Source organism: Lathyrus oleraceus, chromosome 5 (assembly GCF_024323335.1).
Source record: "Lathyrus oleraceus cultivar Zhongwan6 chromosome 5, CAAS_Psat_ZW6_1.0, whole genome shotgun sequence".
Lineage (NCBI taxonomy): Eukaryota > Viridiplantae > Streptophyta > Magnoliopsida > Fabales > Fabaceae > Lathyrus > Lathyrus oleraceus.
Window position 1 is genome coordinate 625,775,697 of NC_066583.1, and position 18,749 is coordinate 625,794,445.

At 41.6% G+C, this 18,749-nt stretch overlaps 4 protein-coding genes across 4 annotated transcripts; all 4 read left to right on the top strand.

Moving 5' to 3' along the window:
* The first annotated feature begins 931 nt into the window (after positions 1–931).
* Positions 932–1,906, top strand: LOC127082524 (uncharacterized). Its single transcript, XM_051022764.1, has one exon. It carries the CDS (start codon positions 932–934, stop codon positions 1,904–1,906), a length of 975 nt encoding a protein of 324 aa, XP_050878721.1.
* Positions 1,907–2,020: 114 nt separating this feature from the next.
* Positions 2,021–2,911, top strand: LOC127082525 (uncharacterized). The gene has a single exon (XM_051022765.1). It carries the CDS (start codon positions 2,021–2,023, stop codon positions 2,909–2,911), a length of 891 nt encoding a protein of 296 aa, XP_050878722.1.
* A 1,005-nt stretch (positions 2,912–3,916) lies between these two features.
* On the top strand, positions 3,917–6,403 carry LOC127082526 (uncharacterized). The gene is made up of 3 exons (XM_051022766.1): positions 3,917–4,410; positions 4,555–5,828; positions 6,135–6,403. The coding sequence occupies exons 1-3, from the start codon at positions 3,917–3,919 to the stop codon at positions 6,401–6,403; spliced, it is 2,037 nt and encodes a 678-aa protein (XP_050878723.1).
* A 7,744-nt stretch (positions 6,404–14,147) lies between these two features.
* LOC127087249 (uncharacterized) lies at positions 14,148–18,520 on the top strand. The gene is made up of 2 exons (XM_051028112.1): positions 14,148–14,214; positions 16,610–18,520. Exon 2 carries the CDS (start codon positions 16,656–16,658, stop codon positions 18,357–18,359), a length of 1,704 nt encoding a protein of 567 aa, XP_050884069.1. The 5' UTR covers positions 14,148–14,214; positions 16,610–16,655; the 3' UTR covers positions 18,360–18,520.
* The last annotated feature ends 229 nt before the right edge of the window (positions 18,521–18,749 follow it).

The window sequence follows — 18,749 nt, forward strand, 5'->3', positions numbered from 1 at the left end:
AACACACAAATATTTTCTACTCCGAACTACGGAGCTCTGATTCCTCATCCCCGAATGAGTGATACGTAGGCACAAGGGCCACAATCCTTGGCGAGCACTATAATAACAAAAACACCCCCTTCTTTTCACACATACTTTTGAAAATAAAACAATAATAGATAAATCCCATGTATGTAAAACAACCCAAATGGTTCCCATGAAGTACCATGTATGTAAGGGGTGCTAACACCTTCCCCTTATGTAACCGACTTCCGAACCCAAATCTCGGTTGCGAGACCGATTCCTTATTCTCTTTTAAAACGCTTCCCATGCGCGTCTCTTTTCCGAGGGTTTTATCGACTATTTCCCCTCTCCTCTCCGATAGAGGTAAACTAAGTAAAATGCGGTGGCGACTCTTCTGACTTTGCCTCTCTTTGGCATTCTCTTTAGTCCCGGTTTCGTTATCGTGAAATCCCGGTAGCGACAGCTGGGGACCAAAAAATCCCTAAGCAAGTCTAGCCTAGTTTGGGTTGTTTCCTCTTTTACGTACGTGGAGATTTATCTGTTATCTATTTTTTTGTATATATTGCTTTCTTTGATAACTCGTGCATATTTTGTTTGTTTACCTGTTGGTTCGAAACTCTGACTCTGTGACGAAGAATTTTTGGAAGCAATAATGATTGCAAAGAAAAAACCTTGTGTGAAGGACTCCCCACCCGAGTCTGAGAGTTTGCTTGAGATAGGAGAGGTTGAGTAGTATTGATCCGCGAGGTTCCTTCCTCGTTAGGGTCGTATCAGAACCTCACTTAGTGGTAGATTCTCTTAAGGGGATTGATGACCGTCGTGCTTTCGACGTAAGCATCTTTTCTTTTACTAGAGTCAATGACCCTAAGACCCCTTTTAGAACCTTTAAAACTATGGCAGAATTACAAGACTATTTTCTGACACAATCATGGATACTTCAACAAAGAAAAGCACTTCTTCTTTCCGCTTCAAGAGTCCCGACATCAGGTCATTAAAGGTCCTTTGTTCAAAGGTCATAGCTCTCAAAGACAACAAGTTTAGAGCCAATTTTGGGAACATCGTAGATCTTCTAACCGAGAAGGTTGACTATTGTGCTATCACTACAATGTCCCAATACTATGACGTTCCTTTAAGATGCTTCACTTTCCCCGACTTCCAAATCTCTCCAACCTTGGAAGACCTCGAGAGACTCCTTAATCGACCAATCAAGGAATACAACCCTTTCCCGAAATTGGAAGAAGGATTCTGTTTGACCGAGCTCTCACTCATCTTGGGTATCAACACCAACAAGTTAGTGGACAATTGGGGCGTTAAAGGATCCCTCAAAGGTTTAACTCAAAAGTTCCTAGAAGACCATGCTTGGGAAATGATTAAAGAAGGAAGACCCGACTTTTGCAGAGCAACTTTGGCACTTTTGATTCATGGAATTGTTCTCTTCCCAAATCTGGACAAGTTCGTGGATCAATTAGCAGTTGAAGTTTTTTTAACAAAAAATCCGGTGCCTTTTTTACTTGCCGATTTCTACCATGCCTTACATGCAAGACATGAGAAGAAAAGAGGTACCTTCCTTTGTTGCGCTCCTATGCTACATCTTTGGATGAGGGCCCGCATGCCTCAAAATGGACCCTTCGCCGAAAACAAACTGACATGGCTGCAAAGGTTCGCATCTCTCTCTGCCAACTCAATCCTATGGTACAAGAGGGAATGGGATATAAAGGATGTCATCACAAGATGTGGAGAGTTCTCTAACGTACCCTTGATAGGAACACAAGGTTGCATCAACTACAACCCTGCTATACTCAAGAGACAACCAGGGTACGCCATGACTAGTCCCCCCGAGGAAAGAGATTTCATTCCATTTGTCATCAATACCGTGGATCCGCTTGATTCGAACGTGAAATGAGTGAGAAAAGCTTGGACAAGCATAGTCCGTATTAGCCATGAATGGGGTAAGAAAAATATCCTAGCCAAGGAACCCTACTATGTGTGGGTAAAAGAGAGGGCTAGGGGGGTTAAGATGCCATTTCTGTTTGATCCTTCTTCATTCCCGTTGATGCCTGAGCCCGAGCCTATCCTACAAGAGGACATGGACAAACTTACCAGCCAAATCAAAGAGCTCGAGTTGGAAAACACTCAACTACGAGTCGAACTCAATCGCGCCAAGGAACGTAACCATGTCTTGGAGGATAAGGGTAAGCAAGTCTGTGAAAAATTTGAAGATAGCAAGAAAAGGCTCCGATTAGCCGAGGGACAAAGAGTTTGGGTTGGTGGAGCTTTACAAGGAGCTAATTCTGAGCTAGATTTCCGCAACGAGGAGTTGGATCGAGCATCCCGAATCATCAAGGACCTTGAAAATACTGTCGAGAGGTCTAATGCCATGAAGAAAGAAGCGAGGGAAGATTACGAGGCCCAGATTCTCGAACTAAGGACCACTCTAAAAGAGCATAAGGATTTGCTAGCCAAGGAGCAACTAGAGAAAGAAAAGATTCATCGAAGCTTCATGCGTGAGCAGTTCAACCTTGGACGAGCTTGCGAGCAAATCAAGAACTTGAAGAGGGGAATCTATGACCAAGCCTATGTAGAATTGCAAAATAACTGCAGACATTGGGAAGAGCGTTGCTATGAATTCGAAGCTGCCATTGTTCAAAGGGACGAAATCATCCATAATCTCCAAGTCCTTTACGAAGAATGGAGGGACAAGTACACCAACATGACTGTGTTAACCAACTATGCCCTTCAAGACTTTCCTGACAAGTTGAAGGAGGCAGATCTGATCATGTGCCCAGATAATACCCCTAAAGAGGTCTACCACTTCGTCAAGTTCTGCAAAAGAACAATGGCCGAACTCATCACCGATATTGAGGCTCTCCGCAAGTCTCAAGGGGTCACTTTTAGGGTGGATATCTAGTTGGTTTATTTGCTTCCATTACTTGTATTTTGCAACTTCGATGTATCGTTGTCTATTTTCCCTTCAAAGGATGAATGAAAGTTGCGTCTTTTATCTATTGTGTTTTCCTATTTCATGATTGTGAACGAGAATCGTCAAGTAGTTGTTGCAATGAATAAACATGAATAACTAAAAAGAGCTTTGCCTTAACAAAAAAATTCATGCATCATATGCATCTTTCGAAACACAAAAACAAAAACAAAAACAAAAAAAAACTCATCCATCCACCTTTTTTTTCAGAACCACTCTCCAAAGCTGACTTTTCGGTACGATACACGAGGACGTCGACAATCTGTCATGGAGCAACTTCAAGAGAACCAAGTTGTCCTTCAGGAAGAAGTATCCCAAATGCGGTCCCAAATGTGGCAATTGATGGAGACTATTCAAGCAGTCGCAAGAGGCCAGGAGGTTATGGCAAAAATGCAAGAAGAAATGAATCAACGTGTCAGTACTACCAATCCTCCTACCCCTCAAACGGTCGAGAATCCGACTCCAGTTCCTCAAGTTGGTCCTCCAATTAACATTAATGCACCCGTCGGTGTTCCAAACGACAATCCTCGTCCTCATGCTCTTGAGACAGACAACCAACTTGATGCATTCTTCAGCCCAAGGGACGCTTCTCAGGATGACGCCTTCGGTTCCGCAACCAACAAGGTGGAAAGGAAGGTAAAGGCTATCGAGGAAAATCTCAAGGCAATGGGGAGCACTGACATTTTGGGCCTCGATGCGGCAGAAATGTGCTTAGTACCTGGGGTCATCATTCCGGCCAAGTTCAAAGTTCTGGACTTTGAAAAATATAAGGGAAATAGCGACCCTAGGACACACATTAGGGCATACTGTCGAAAGATGGTTGCCTATTCCAGCGATGATTAACTTCTAATGCATTTTTTCCAGGATTCCCTTAGTGGGGCATCTTTGGATTGGTACATGCAACTCGAGGGCAACCATATTCACACCTGGAGGGTAATGGATGAGGAATTCCTCAAGCACTATCAGTACAACACTGATATGGAACCTAATCGCACGCAGTTGCAAAATTTGACTCAGAGGTCTGAGGAGTCCTTCAAAGAGTATGCCCAGCGGTGGAGGGAATTAGCTGTTAGGGTACAACCCCCATTGCTAGAAAGAGAACTGGTAGACATGTTTATGGGAAACTTGCAAGGTCCATACCTTGATAGAATGGTAGGGAGCACCTCTTCAGGCTTTTCTGACCTGGTCTTAGCCGGTGAAAGGATAGAAAATATGATTAAAATGGGAAAGATCCAGAACTCTGCCAGTACTTCTAGTGCATCGAAGAAACCTTTTGTTCCCTATGGTAAAAAACGAGAAGGCGAGACCAATGCTGCCTCCATCATTCGAACAAGAAATCCCACTTATCCACAAGTAGCTGCCATAGCTCCCGTCCAACCAAGTCAACAACAACCATTTGCAATTCTTATTCAAACTCAACAACAACAACGGTATCAACAACAACCGCAACATCAGCAACCACAATATCAACAACAACAAAGGATGCGAAGGCCCGAGAGAAGATTTGACCCAGTTCCCATGCCTTATAGCCACATTCTACCATATTTATTGAGGGGATCACTTGTGCAACTAAGGGAGTTAGGACCCCCACCAGCGGTTCTTCCTCCCGGTTATGATGCAAATGCCCGCTGTGAATTTCATTCTGGCGCTCCTGGGCATTCGATCGAGAATTGTAAAGCATTAAAGTACAAGGTTCAAGATCTTATTGACTCTAAGGCAATCACGTTCGCCCCCAAGAGGCCGAATGTGAATAATAACCCGATGCCCCCTCATAACAATGCATCGGTGAATATGATGGAAGCTGACAATGGAAGGAAATTGACGTCTTGTGTGGACGAGTTAAAAACACCACTCATCGAGATCAAGAATGCTTTAATGAAGAATAATGTCTTTCCCATCTGTGGTAATTACTGTGAACACTGTCTGATTAACCCGCAACAATGTGGAACATTGAAGTCTGTCATACAACAATTAATGAACCAAGGGATCTTGGTGGTAGACTGTCCGTCCACAAAGGAAGATGTGTCTACCCTCGAGATACCATACGATGAAGTCCCTTCTCTGCAAATTCCATATGACTTCTCTCAGTTAACTCTATCGACAAATCCTGTCACTCCAATCGTAATAACAGTTCCCACGCCATTCCCATATGTTGACACCAAGGCAGTCCCATGGATGTATGACACCTCAGTCTACATTCATGGTCAGAAGGTGCAAGAAGAACCGTTGAAGTCTAGTGACCCAATGATCAATATCACCGGCACTAGTGGAGTCACGAGAAGTGGAAGGATATTTGCGTCGACACCCACTCCAATTAGAACTATCAATCCTTCAACTTCAGATAAAGGCAAACAAATTGATGGCGCTCAGCAAAGACAAGACCCCGCACCTTCAAGTGAAGTAGACGAGTTCTTACGCATCATCAAGAAGAGTGATTATCGAGTAGTTGATCAGCTTAACCAGACACCCTCGAAGATCTCAATGTTGTCTCTATTGATGTGCTCGGAGGCCCATAGGGAGGCTTTGGTAAAGTTTCTGAGGATAGCTCACGTACCACAAGAGATATTTGTTTGTCAGTTTGGAGGAGTAGTTAACAATATCGCTACTAGCTTAAGCTTAGGTTTCAGTGATGAAGAGTTTCCCGCCGAGGGGAGGAATCATAACAAGGCTCTCCATATTTCCATTGAGTGTATGGACACAATCCTATCAAGAGTTTTGGTAGACACTGGGTCTTCCCTCAATGTAATGCCTAAGAGCTCCTTTGCTAAACTAACTATTGAAGGACTCGTAATGAAGCCGAGTGAGCTTATAGTAAGAGCATTTGATGGGACTAGAAGGACTGTAATCGGTGAGGTGAATTTGCCTATGAAGATTGGTCCCCATATTTTCCTTATCACTTTCTTCATAATGGATATCTATCCAGCCTACAGTTGTCTGCTTGGAAGGCCTTGGATCCATTCAGCTGGTGCAGTCACTTCAACGCTCCACCAAAAGTTGAAATTCTTAGCTGATGATAAGCTAGTTGTTGTCGAGGGTGAGGAGGACATTGTGGTAAGTCACCTCGCATCTTTCAGATACGTTGAGGGAGAAGGGGGGATAAGGGAAGTCCCATTCCAATCATTTGAAGTTACCAATGTTGAAATGGTTTGCCCAGCAAGGGGTGAATCAAAAGATGCCGAATCTCCCATGGCATCTCTTAAAGACGCCCTGACAATCATAAAGGATGGACACCCCCAAGGATGGGGAAGATTGCTTGAACTCCCTGCCAACAAGGACCGCACTGGTTTGGGATACAACTCCCAGAATTTGAAGAAGCCCGCGCCGATAGCTACAAGGGGATCAGTGATCCCGCTGTCCGATAACTTCTCAAGTGCTGGTTACCTGGATGACAACCGTATTTGTGCCATGGAAGAAGAAGAATAAGAAGAAGATGATGGCTTGATCTTCACAAAGACTGATGGAAATGGTGCCACCAAATGGACCGAGTTTGAAATACCTAAAGTGACCTTGATTGAAATGTAATTCCCAATGTTGTTTTCCTTCCTTTTTATCAAAAGAACCCATTGTAGCACCTCAAATTTTCACCTCCCATTTTGTATATACATTTTCATGTTTAGGTCATTAGCATTATTGTCCACTGCATAGCATTGCATTGTCCATTGCCAAGTCATCAGTTCATCAGTCAAAACTGGTCAGGAGATCCAGTTGTGCAGGCAAGCAAGTGCATTTCCTAGGGAAGCAAAGCCCTAGGGTTGGTTCATTGATTTCATGTGACCTAGGGATCATTTTGAAGTGGTTTAGCCAGAGGTTGGATGCTCAAAGCTCATCAGTCAAGGTGCAATTCATCTGAAACCCTAGAAAGTCAAACAAAGTCAACTGTCAGTTCAATCATGGATTTGAAGGTAGGAGATGGTTAGAGGGGCCTCATTCATGTCCATACAAGTCTCATTTGACATTTCAAACATCAACAATGAAGAATTTGAGGTCAGATGAAAAGTTTCCAAAAATAGTAAGTGACCTGTAATTTGAAATTGCCAAAAATGGAAAGGTTTTCTCCTCAAGATTACATGACCAAGAAAGCTTCAAATGAAATTTTGTCCAACATGAAAGTTGAAGATCTTTCTCTACCCTTTCCAAAAAGTCCAAGATCATGAATTTCTCATGTGTGGTTGAAGAGATATGGATCAATCATGGCCAAGTGAACATGGAACTTCAAACATGCATAACTTTCAAACCATAAAGCCAAATGGAGTGGTTCTTTTTTGTACATTCATGTCTTGACATCTACTATCCAAATCATGCATCACAAGCCATGCATTCTCATCACATAATCATTTGATTTTTCACTTGATTTATGGTAGGAATTTTCAAATTTAAAAATAATGCGTTGTTTACACATTTCAACACTTCCATTGGCTTACAAACAAAATTTTGAGTGGATTCAAGCCCAAAAACGTGCACTGTTCCATTCATTTCATGCATAGGGGTGCATTATCCAATTTGCACTTACACTCTCATATTTTTCTAATCCATTTGCCATTTGCCTAAACCTGATTAAGGGCATGATTAGGAGGGAGTATAAAGTGCAAACCCTAACAGATTTCAGCATTAGCATTCAGAACTTTCAGATCTAGAAAAAACTCTTCAAATTTTCTCTCTCAATTTTCTTTGAAATTCTGCAAACACATTGCACATTTCTCGATCCATTCTTCACCTAGATGCATTATTGAGTAGATTTGGAGCAAGAACCAAAGGAATCCATGCATTTTGGAAGCAGCTCGAGCCTTGCAATCATCAATGGTGAATCCAGATTTCTGTGGAATTAAGCACGATTAAACCTTCATTCTTCATCCAACCAACTCCATAAACACTTTGGAAGATCTGTTGAGCTTTGCCAAGGCTTAAATCCATCGATTCCAATTCTGTTTGCTCCAAGAGGTCAGAACTCGAGTTTCTTCTTTCTTAAATTGATTATGTGATAGTTGTAGATCTTGTAACACTGGTGAAACTGAGCTTTGAATCATTGATTTCCATGCTAAATTGATTGAGTTATGTTGTTTTAAAGATTGACATGTGATTCTTCATTGCTTCGATTTGCTTTGTTTAGTTAGAATTAGGTTAAATTATGTATGGATTATGGATGTGTGTTGCAAGATCTACAAGATGATGTGCTTGATTTGAATTTCTGGGAACATTTGTTCTTGAGCATGATGAACACGTTGAAGATGATGAATATTTTTCCAGAAATGCATGTTATATCTTTCCCAGCGCATTTCAGCTTGTTTGCATGTGTTTATGAAATAATCTCCATGTACTGGTCCACGTAGCGCATAGGTGGCACATTGATTGGATCACGTTGCTTCGCCTTGCCACATATGATTAATGAAACGGCGTGTTTCATGTATTGAGCACCACATTCAAATTTGCTCCGTGTTCGAATCCGGCCCACAACATTCTTCCAAAGTGCATTTTCATTTTATTCATTGTTCTTCATGTCATTCCACATGCTTCATTCATGTTTTTTTTTCCTTTCACTTCCAAAAATCATAACTCAATAAATATTGCTCCAAATGATGTGTGGTTTTTTGTATCTTGCTCCTCATCATGTCTAGTATTTTTTGGCTATTTCTCCAGAAATTGTGCACGGTTGAAAAATGTTTTGGCTTAGGGTTTGTGTAGGCATGTCCAATTTGAACCTTGCTTGCCATATGCCTTGTGAAATGATGAGTTTTAATCCAATGATTTTGAAATTTGGTATGCTTAAACTAGACATTTTGCTTGTCATTATGGTGTTGAGTTTGCATTTTTATCACTTATGGTTGTTGAGATATGATCTGGTTAATGTAGGTGTGACAATGTGTGTCACACCTTTGATTGCTCAACTTGATGATTTTCTTTGCCATGCCAAATAAATGCCAAATGATGTGATTTTTTGCATGATGTTTCTTCTGGATGTTAGGATTGCTCATGATGTTTTGTAGAATTTTTGGATTCATTTATGATTTGTTTGGGATTTTCCTTGCTGGTTGACCATGTTTGAACTTTTGAAGGGTGTTGAACTTCCATGATTTGTGAAATGCTGGTTGTGTATCATATGGATGTGAAATTTTGCACATTGTTTCTAGACACATTGAAGTTCATTGTGGCTTTGGTTTGAGGTCTTTATCATTTGTCAATTCTGTTTTAGGCTTGTGCTAAGTTGATGTAGCAATTTGTGTCCTATTTGAGCTTGTTTGTGCCTACCTTGACTTGATGAATTTGATTGCCATGCTTATACTTGTCCAAATGCCTTGATTTTTGGTGTGTTGATCATGTTTTGTGTCCTGTTTAGCCATGATTTTTCTTGGAATTTATTGAACCATTTTTGAATTAATGTGGATTTGTTCATTCTGTTGTATCAATGTGGTTCCAACTTGCATGCCTTGCCTTATTTGCTTTGTGAAATGAAATTGGTTGATGCTATTGACATGAGACCTTTTGGTTTGTGTTCTTAATGGGTTTAATTTGATTCATGTCAATTTTCATGTTCTGTTTTGGATTATTTCTTCCCCTTTGACCCTAGGCCTTGTCCTAGTGGTTTGTGCTTATGTTTGAGATTTGGTTTCAGGTTAAAGAAGTGCATTGCCTTAAGTGGATTGATTCACATTGCTTGAGTTGGATTATTTGGCTAATGTTGACTAATATTGATTTGTTTTGTAGGTGGATTTTAGCTCATTTGAGTTTGATCTTGTGCATTGCACCTTGTTGCATTGCTTGTTTGCTTGTGTACTGATAACTGTTGACTGTTGGTTGTCTGTTTAGTTCATTTAATTTGTATACTGATTGGGTTGGATTGTTTTCAGGTACCTTAGTTGCTTAAGTTCATTGTGAACTTGCTTTTGCTTTGCTTGATAGCTTAAGCATTGAGGTATAACTTCTCTGACTTCATGTAGTCTGGAAGACCTGTCCTGTTACTTGGGCAGGCACCTGTCTGAAGTCCTCCTTAAGAGGCAATGCTTGTGTTTGTTTATCATTGTGCCCTGTACATTCAAAGACCTCCTAAGTGAAGAGGCATTGGCAGATACAAGAGATGTGTAGTCCATCTCCTGCTACTCAGTGTGTCATCCACTTTGCTCACACACCTTGTGTTGATGCATTGTGGATTATAGCCCAAGATCTTTGTTGTGTCAGTCATGTGGATAGAAGAGTTCCTACTTTCTGAACTCCCACACTTTCATTTGTCTGAAGCTCTCCTAGGCCAGGGATAAGAGTTGTGAGGCACACCCCTCACTTCCTATTTCATCTGCTTCACCCTAACTCTCAATGTTAGGGTTAAGAGCTAACATCACCCTGTTACAGTGGTTTGTTTGTCGAGGTTGATATGACCCCTCGACTAAAACCTAACCTTGATTGAGCCAACTGATTGCATATAGTGTGTGCTATTTGTGCTTGTGTGTTTGTGCTTCTTTTAGTTTAGCTTGCTTCCTGTGCAAGTTAGGTTTAGTTTGGCTTGCTTCCTGTGCAAGTCATATTTAGGTTAGCTTGCTTCCTGTGCAAGTTAGATAGAAACCTTAACATAGGGCTATGTGTAACACCTCAAAATTTGCCCTCCTCTCTTGGGACTAGCATTAACATATTTGCATTTCATTCTAGGACATTAGGCATCTCATATTGCATAGCATGTGGTTACATAGTGCAAGCCATCTTCCCAAGTCTTGATCAGGAGATGAGGAAGTTCAAAGGTGCAAGCTAGGGTTTAATGACTGATCATGGGCCATCTGAGGATTGGGCTGTGGATTAGGGTTTCATGATTCTCAAGGGATATTGGTCTTCATGTTGATGGAATCGATACATCATCATCACCATGGTTGGATGTCATCAGGAGATTGAAGAAGATTCCTTGAGATTAGGGTTTTGACCACTGGTCAACCCTAATCAGTTGCATTGGGCCAATCAGGGCATGATCAGGAGATGGGGTTTATGATGGTTATGGGGTTCATTGTATGATTATATTGTGCTTATTGAGGCTAGGGTGTCACCCTTGAGCCATTTCAGTTGGAGATTGGGGCTTAAATTGATCAATGCATTGCCAAATTCATCTATCAGATGAAAAGTCAACTGTGGTCAATTGTGCTTGATCTGATGGATGTGGAGGTGGAAATGAGTTGGATACACTTCATTCATGTTGGAACAAGTGATATTTGACATCTCAAAGCTTAAGAATGAAGAAAATCAAGTCAGGACAAAAACTGCCAAAAATAGCAACTGACTTGTAACTGAAGTTTCCAAAAGTGGAAAGTTTTTGACCTCAAAAACAGAAGTCCAAGGAAGCTCCAAATGAAAAATTGTTCAACATGACAGATGTAGATCTTGTTCTCACCTTTCCAAAAAGTCCAAGAACTTGAAAATCCAATGTACGGTTTGCAAGATATGGCTCAGTGAATTTCAGAAAAGACCCGTAATCAGGAGGCCATAACTACCACATACTTTGTCCAAATTGCAAGTTCTTTATATGCACAAACTCCATTTAATGTGTACTTCAAGGGTGCATAATTGGATTTTTTGGAAAAGGCTCAATGCAAAATGCCATTTTTGAAGTGAATCAATTTAAAGAGAGGGGCAAAATGGTCCATATTTGAAAATATTGAGAATTTGGAAACAAGGCTTATACCACCAGCTCCCAAATGATAATTGTGAGGGATTCCAAGTGAAAATTCTGCAGGAACTTACTTCTAAACATTGAAGGCAAAAAGATCCAAATTGCACATAAGCCATTTTGCTTTAATTTTCAATTTTCACTAATTAAGATTATTATTAGATTAAGCATTGCATATATTTTTTTAATTACTAACAAAAAGAAAAAAGCTAACAGCAAAGAAATCATTTTTTCTGCAATTTTTTCCCACAATCTAACAGAATAACTCTCACACAATTCTCACAATTTTTCCTCTACAAAAATCACTTCCTGCAAAAAAAAAAAGATTTTTTTCTACACAATTACTCTCAAAATCAATTCTCACAAAATTACTCTCTGATAATCACAGTCACATTTTTTTCACAATCACTCTTCACACCATAACCGAAAAAACCAATTCTCTCTTCTCTCATTTTTTTGGCTTTACACGCTCTGGCTCAAATTCATCAGGATTTCGTCAATTATTGTGGAATTTGTCTGTTGATTCGTGATATGCAGGTAATGGTGAATTTCTGTTGATCAAGATTGGAGCGAAACGGTGACCGGTTCGTGCTATTGCCAAAACCTGCTAGCTGCCATAACAGTCGAAGAAACTACTCGATCGGTGCTTCGTTGAGCTGGATTAGCTTCGTCGTCCTCCTTTCACAACCGATTCCTGCATCTATTTCACCATCTCAAGCTTCATCTCGCGCCGAATCCGTCACGGTTTCAAGAAAAGGTTGGGAATCGAACTTCAAGATAGCTTAAATTGTGATAGGGATGCTGTAGATTATTCCTTGTAGAGTGTATATCAATTTGTAGAATAAGATCTTGCTGGAAATCGGTTGAGTTCTTGCGAATTTGAGCTTCATCGCCGTTTTTTCTTTTCCTCCGATTCGTCTTGTATAATAACTGATTGATGAAATTGATGATATATTCGTGATCCTGAGACAAAACCGGTTCGACCGGTATATAGATTGTTGATTTCCATCAAGATTTGCTCGAAACCGTTATTCGCCGGTGATGAACACACCGGCTGCGCATGCGAAGAAGACGATGAACATGATCTTCCTTTCCGTGTTTTCCTTCCCAGATGCAATCACCACCGTCCCTCACATCTAATTGAAACGGCAACGTTTAGGCTGTAGCTTTAAGTTTTGCAATTATGCCACTGGTTTCAATTTAATTAAATCAATTCATATTAATTCGTAATTAAATCTTGAATAAATATTGAAACCCTTAAAAATTTCATATAATGCTCAAAATTAATCCAAAAAATACCATAATTTTTTTGTTAATCATAATTTTTTCCCTATTATTTTATAAAAATCAAAAAAGAAATAGTGCTGGAAAAAAATATGAGTGGACCTATAGATATCTTTAATGTGTATTATTTCCATATACATTACCATTTTAATTGTATAGACCACATGCTATATCCAAATTAAGTGAAAATTGAGACACTTATTCTAGACATCCTCCTGGATTTTTTGACATAGGTTTGGTAATTTTTAGGCCTATGGTTTGTTATATGTGAATTATTGAATTTGGATGTGTAATAATGTGACATGGTTTGATAGGCTATTTTCCCCTAATTGTTTACCATGCTTCCCTCTGGCCAATGGCCTTGAATTTTTGCATGAAGCTTGTTTAACATGTTAGCTATCATTGATAATTTTTGTGGATTTTTACAATCCATTTTCGATTTGATTCATATTTTTTCTTACTGCCTAGCATGTTAGAGTTCCATTGGTGTAACCTTTAGCATTTATGTTGCCATATCCCCATAATTAATCCAATGGACATGAAAATTGATAGCATAATTCCTGACACATTAATGTAGCTTTTGGCTTTGGTCCTACTGATTTATGATGCACCATTGCTGTTTACCATTAGATTGAAGTTGGTGTATAATTTTTGACTTCATTTGATGTTGTTTTTGCATGCTGTACCATGTTTAATTAATTCCTATTGATCTATTAGGCCAAATGACTTGAAATTTAATATATGACTTGTTGAATGCCTTCTGGTTAGGATAGAATTTTTGTGGATTTTTTGGATCCTTTTTGACATGTGGTTGGATATGATCTTGCTGGTTGTTTGTATGAGACTCAACATTGCTTCTTTTGCCTTCCATGTTGCATAAATAGAAATAGGAGCATAGTTTGAATATGGGGCCAATTGGGATCCCTTTGTTATTGATATTACTTGGTTTTCATCATGAATTGGCTGCTGTTTTAGGATTTTTCCATCTTTTTGACCCTAGGCTAGTCCTAGTGGTCATGTTACTTACATTTGAAGTTGATTGTGCCTTTTCAGGTTAAGAAGTTAAGGATTAAGGCTTTTGTTTCACATTTGGGATTGTGTTGCTTGACCTATAAACTAATGTGTTTGTTTTGTAGGATGTTTGAGCCTTGAGCTTTGTGCTATGCACATCATTGATTGATTGTTAATTGATCATTATATTGTTGTCTGTTTGTGAAAGTAGATGCTGATTCTGTTTGATTTTTGCACAGGTACCTTTAGTTGCTCAGTTCCTTGCGAACTTTTGCTTTGCGTTGCTTAAGCAACTTGCATTGAGGTAGGTCTTCTTGACTTCATGTAGTCTGGAGACCCGGCTGTTACCGGGCCGGGCAAATTGTCTGAAGTCCTCCTTAAGAGGCAATGCTTGTGTATGTTTATTTTTAAGCCAAGCAGGAAAAGCCCTTCAAGTAAGGCAATTGGTGGAAGGTAGGGACAAGCAACCTGTCCCCCACTATTCAGTGAGTCTTCTCCTTGCTCCCATTACATGGTTGTAGCATTGAGATCAAAAGCCCAAGATCTGTGCAGTGCACATTGTGTCAGAGTCATCGAGTATAGAAGGGTTCCCCTATTCTGGACCCATGCTCATTTGTCAGCTCTCCCTGGTTAGGGATATGAGTTGTGAGGTCTGATCCTCACTTCACCTCTTCATCTGCTTCACCTTAGCCTCGTAATGGCAAGGTTAAGAGCAAAACCAGCCTGTACAGACGACTCGCTTCGGCGGTCAAACCTGATTGATTGAGCCCCTTGTTTGGCTATAGTGCGTGTTATGTGGATATCTGATTGACATGCTTGTTTGGGATACCTGTTCTCATTTGATGATATATGATTGTATGCTTGTGTGCTAGCTTCTTTCCTGGTTAGGTTAGTTTGCTTATGCAAGTAGGATAGAAAACCGAACTTAGGGTTAACGATGCATGACAACATTAGGCTCGAGTCTCAGCTCCCTAGTTGTGTATCTTTCCCCGGTTTCTGGTTAGCAATTTAGTCCCTTTCAGGGGAACTACATCGCCCTGATCTTCGTGTCAGACGAGGTATGTAGGCAGGTGGTCGTGCGAGACCACTCCGGGCAACCTTTTTCTTTTTTGCGTGTGTTTACTTGTTATCTGATGGTGTTTTGGCTCGGATGCCGACGTAAGTCCAGTAAGTGGCTGTCGGGCTCCACGTTTGCCCTTTTGAGTGTGTTTTGGTTCGGATGCCGACGTAATTCCATCCAGTGGTTGTCGGGCTCCATGTTTGCCACCCTTGCTTGTTTGTATGATTGTTTTGTGTTGTTCGGCGTGCGTAAGCCGAACTACAGAGGCTCTGATTCTTGTTCCAGACAAGATATGTAGGCATAAGGTGCGATACCTTACCGAGCCCGTTCTTCTTAACCCCACCTGTGTGATCCGGTAGCGTGTGTGTGTGATGTATGTTTTAGCAACCTATTCTTATTTCTAGAGCGTGGATCCCTAGGAGTACCTAGGACGGGAGGGGTGCTAATACCTTCCCCTTGCGTAACCGACTCCCGAACCTTTTCTCTCTGGTCGTGAGACCATGTCTTTCCAGGTTTCTCTGAGCGTTTCCTTTCCCTATCTTGGGATAAATAACGTTTAGTGGCGGCTCTGTGTGTTTTTATTTTTAGGCTCGCCGGTTGTTTTTTCGCAGGATGCGACAGCTGGCGACTCCGCTGGGGACTTGAGCATGTTGACCTATGCTGGTCCATGGTCCCTAAGCGAGTCTCTCCTAGCGCTTTAGTATAGGTTTGGTTGCTTGTATTGTTTATTTATTGCATTTATTATACTAACCATTGTTTATATACTTGCATTAAATGTTTGCATGCATCATACTATCATGTTGTTGCTGTCCTCTGCAGGTGGTTTTGTTGTGTGGGGTGGGTGTTCTGAGTGGGGCTAAAACCCAGGCCCGAGTGTACACCTAGGATTAGCGTGGTCTCATGTCGCTCATGTGTCGGTTGGGCATATTGTTGCGACGTGACATACCACAAGTCGGACGAGGTTCATCTGAGAAGTGCTCTTCCAGTGGGGTTCTCCACTTTGGTTGGGTTATCTCTTTTGGGCTGTTGACTCTGATGACCGATCATTTCCCGGATCTTTGGTTTAGACGATCTTAAGGGAGCTACAATGGCACACCCGCAAGGGCAAACCCATTGAGTATCTCCGCCCGATCGTTGAGACTATTATCCGCCTTAGGATGACCTGTTTAGAATTAACCTGTGAGGGGAGGTTGATTTGTTCAGATGCATAATCAGATGGTGACTTTTTGAGCTGTGATTCAGAGACATATTTATGAGCCGGATTTATGGTTATTTGTTGCCGTGACGCCGGAGTGCTGTCCGTGATTTATCAGTGGGGATCCGTTTATTTCGGATTCCCCGGGCCGAGATATTTATCAGTGGGGACCCGTTTATTTCGGATTCCCTGGGCCGATTCAGATGGTGATGGTGTGTCTGATCAGAGACCAGTGGTGATGATGATGTATCTGTCTTCCGTTTATTTCGGAACCCGTGGGTCAGAATTGTGATTGTGTATTCCTCAGATGGTTATGATCAGTTCAGAGCCCAGATTCAGTGCAGATGACCAGATGGCTGGGAGGATGGCAACGCATTGCATTCATTCATCAGCATCATTGCATCTTGCATTAATTACATCTAACACATGTTTACCCATATGCAGGGACCCTTTGGATCGAGATCTTGGCTGAGAGACTTTCTATTCAGAGATGAGAAGACCCGGCTTGAAGGATGATGTTGCTTACAGTTTCTTTGACCCGGATATCAGTGTGTTGAAGGATATGATAGCGTTGATCACTCCTGACCATGTGGGGTTGTTTCGTGCGGTGTATGGGGGTATTCTGAAGATGGTTTTCAGGCTCATGGACAGAGACAGGAGCGCCATCCATACTCTACTTCAGTTTTACGATCCCGAGCTGAGATGTTTCGTCTTCCCAGATTACGTGCTAGGGCCGATGTTGGAAGATTATGCTGATATTTTGAATATCCAGATCAGGGATCAAGTTCCTTTCCGTGTTACTAAGGAAGAACCTGATATTGGTGGGATTTCCCGTGCTTTCTATCTGAGTCCAGAGGAAGTGAAGAGTAATCTGAAGGAGAAGGGTAAGCTGCCTGGTTTTCATCTGAGTTTCCTAGAGGCTAAGGCTAAAGAGCAGTCAGAATTGGGGAATTGGGAAGCTGTCTGTGCTCTGGTTGCGGCGAGCATTTATGGGATCATTTTGTTTCCCAACCAGAAGAACTTTGTGGATATCAATGCCATCCGCCTGTTTATTCGAAGGAATCCTATCCCTACATTGATTGGAGATGTCTATTATTCGGTTCATAACCGGAATGAGAAGAGGCGTGGGGGTTTGATTCGATGCTGCGCGCAGTTATTGGTCAAGTGGTTTATGGGTTACTTACCATCCAAGGGTGCTTTTGTTCTTCTGGGCCAGAATGTTACTTGGGCGACCAAACTGATGGGCTTGAGGGCTAAGGACATAGATTGGACTCACAGTAGTGGAGTTGGACAGGACTTTATCTGCAGTTGCAGGGGTTTTCCTAATGTGCCGCTTATAGGGGTTCAGGGTTGCATCAATTACAACCCGACACTTCTTAAGAGGCAAATGGGATTCGCTATGGAGCTTCCACCGTACAAGAGTGAGATTCAGGAATCTGTGTACTTCCCGGTTGAGGGTAACCAGGATAGGGTAAAGCAGGTATCCGATGCATGGCGCAGCATTCAGAGGAAGGGCAAGGCTTCCTGGGGTAGAGCTAACAACAGATCTTTTCCTCCGTTCGATGATTGGCTCAGAAAGAGAGTGGAGCTTACTTGTCTACCATTTCCTATGGTCGATCCGTGGTATCCGTTGGTTGAGGAGACTCCTTCTACTGTTAGTATGGATGAGTTCTTAGAGATGAAGCGGGAACGAGATCAGCTACTTGCAGAGAAGACGGAATTGGAGATGAGTGTTGCTCGGGTTCAGAGAGCTAATCAGGAGCTCAAAGCGAAGATGGAAGATCAGGATAAGCGGCATGCTTTGGAGACCAAGCGATTTGAGATGGATACAGCCTATTATGGGAAGATCAGCCAAGCTTTAGCATCGTCCAACCGGGAGCATGACATCACAAAGGAGAAGCTGTTCAGAGCATCAAAGGTGATTGAAGATGAGAAGAGGAGGCAAATCCTAGTCAGGGATCAGAGAGATGAGAGAGCCAGAGTCCTCGCTGCAGAGTGGGAAGCGGAAAAGGCAAAGATCAGGGCCGAGAGAGATCATAACATGGCAGAGAGAGACCACTACTTCAGGCAGATGAAGATTCATCAGAAGGAAGTTGGAAGACTACAGCAGGAGAACATAGAGCTCAGGTTCGCCGCAGAGTTCGCAAGGATGGAAGGCGAGATAAGGCCATCTGCGGGACCCTCATCCAGTTAGATCTTTCTTTTGTTGTGAATTACCGTCAGGCTTGTTGACGGAATTCACTTGTCTGTATTTCTTTCCTATTTTGGAGGATTGTATCTGACCTTATCGGGTTGATGTATGACTATTGCACTGATTGTGCACTCTTTTGGTTATGTGATGGCGATTTTCATTCAGTGACTGGTCTTCAAGTTTTATTTGCTTTACCGTATGCACTTACACAAGCACACACATGGTTGGGGGTATCATGCTAAATCACATATCTCCGATCTGCACGACAAAATCAAACACTGCTAATCAGAATATTGATGCCAGATTATTATTTGTCTCGATGATGCCAGGGTCGAGAGACAGAGTGTCCTTCATATGGATAGGCACTGCATACATGCATAATCATGATAACTT

Bases quoted from the DNA above. Each gene is read 5' to 3' on its own strand.
- LOC127087249 (XM_051028112.1), top strand. From the start codon at position 16,656: ATGAGAAGACCCGGCTTGAAGGATGATGTTGCTTACAGTTTCTTTGAC.
- LOC127082526 (XM_051022766.1), top strand. From the start codon at position 3,917: ATGGATGAGGAATTCCTCAAGCACTATCAGTACAACACTGATATGGAA. The intron at 4,411-4,554 runs GTATCAACAACA...TGTGCAACTAAG, and splicing joins CAAACTCAACAACAACAACG to GGAGTTAGGACCCCCACCAG. The intron at 5,829-6,134 runs GTGAGGTGAATT...TGGTTTGCCCAG, and splicing joins GACTAGAAGGACTGTAATCG to CAAGGGGTGAATCAAAAGAT.
- LOC127082525 (XM_051022765.1), top strand. From the start codon at position 2,021: ATGCCATTTCTGTTTGATCCTTCTTCATTCCCGTTGATGCCTGAGCCC.
- LOC127082524 (XM_051022764.1), top strand. From the start codon at position 932: ATGGATACTTCAACAAAGAAAAGCACTTCTTCTTTCCGCTTCAAGAGT.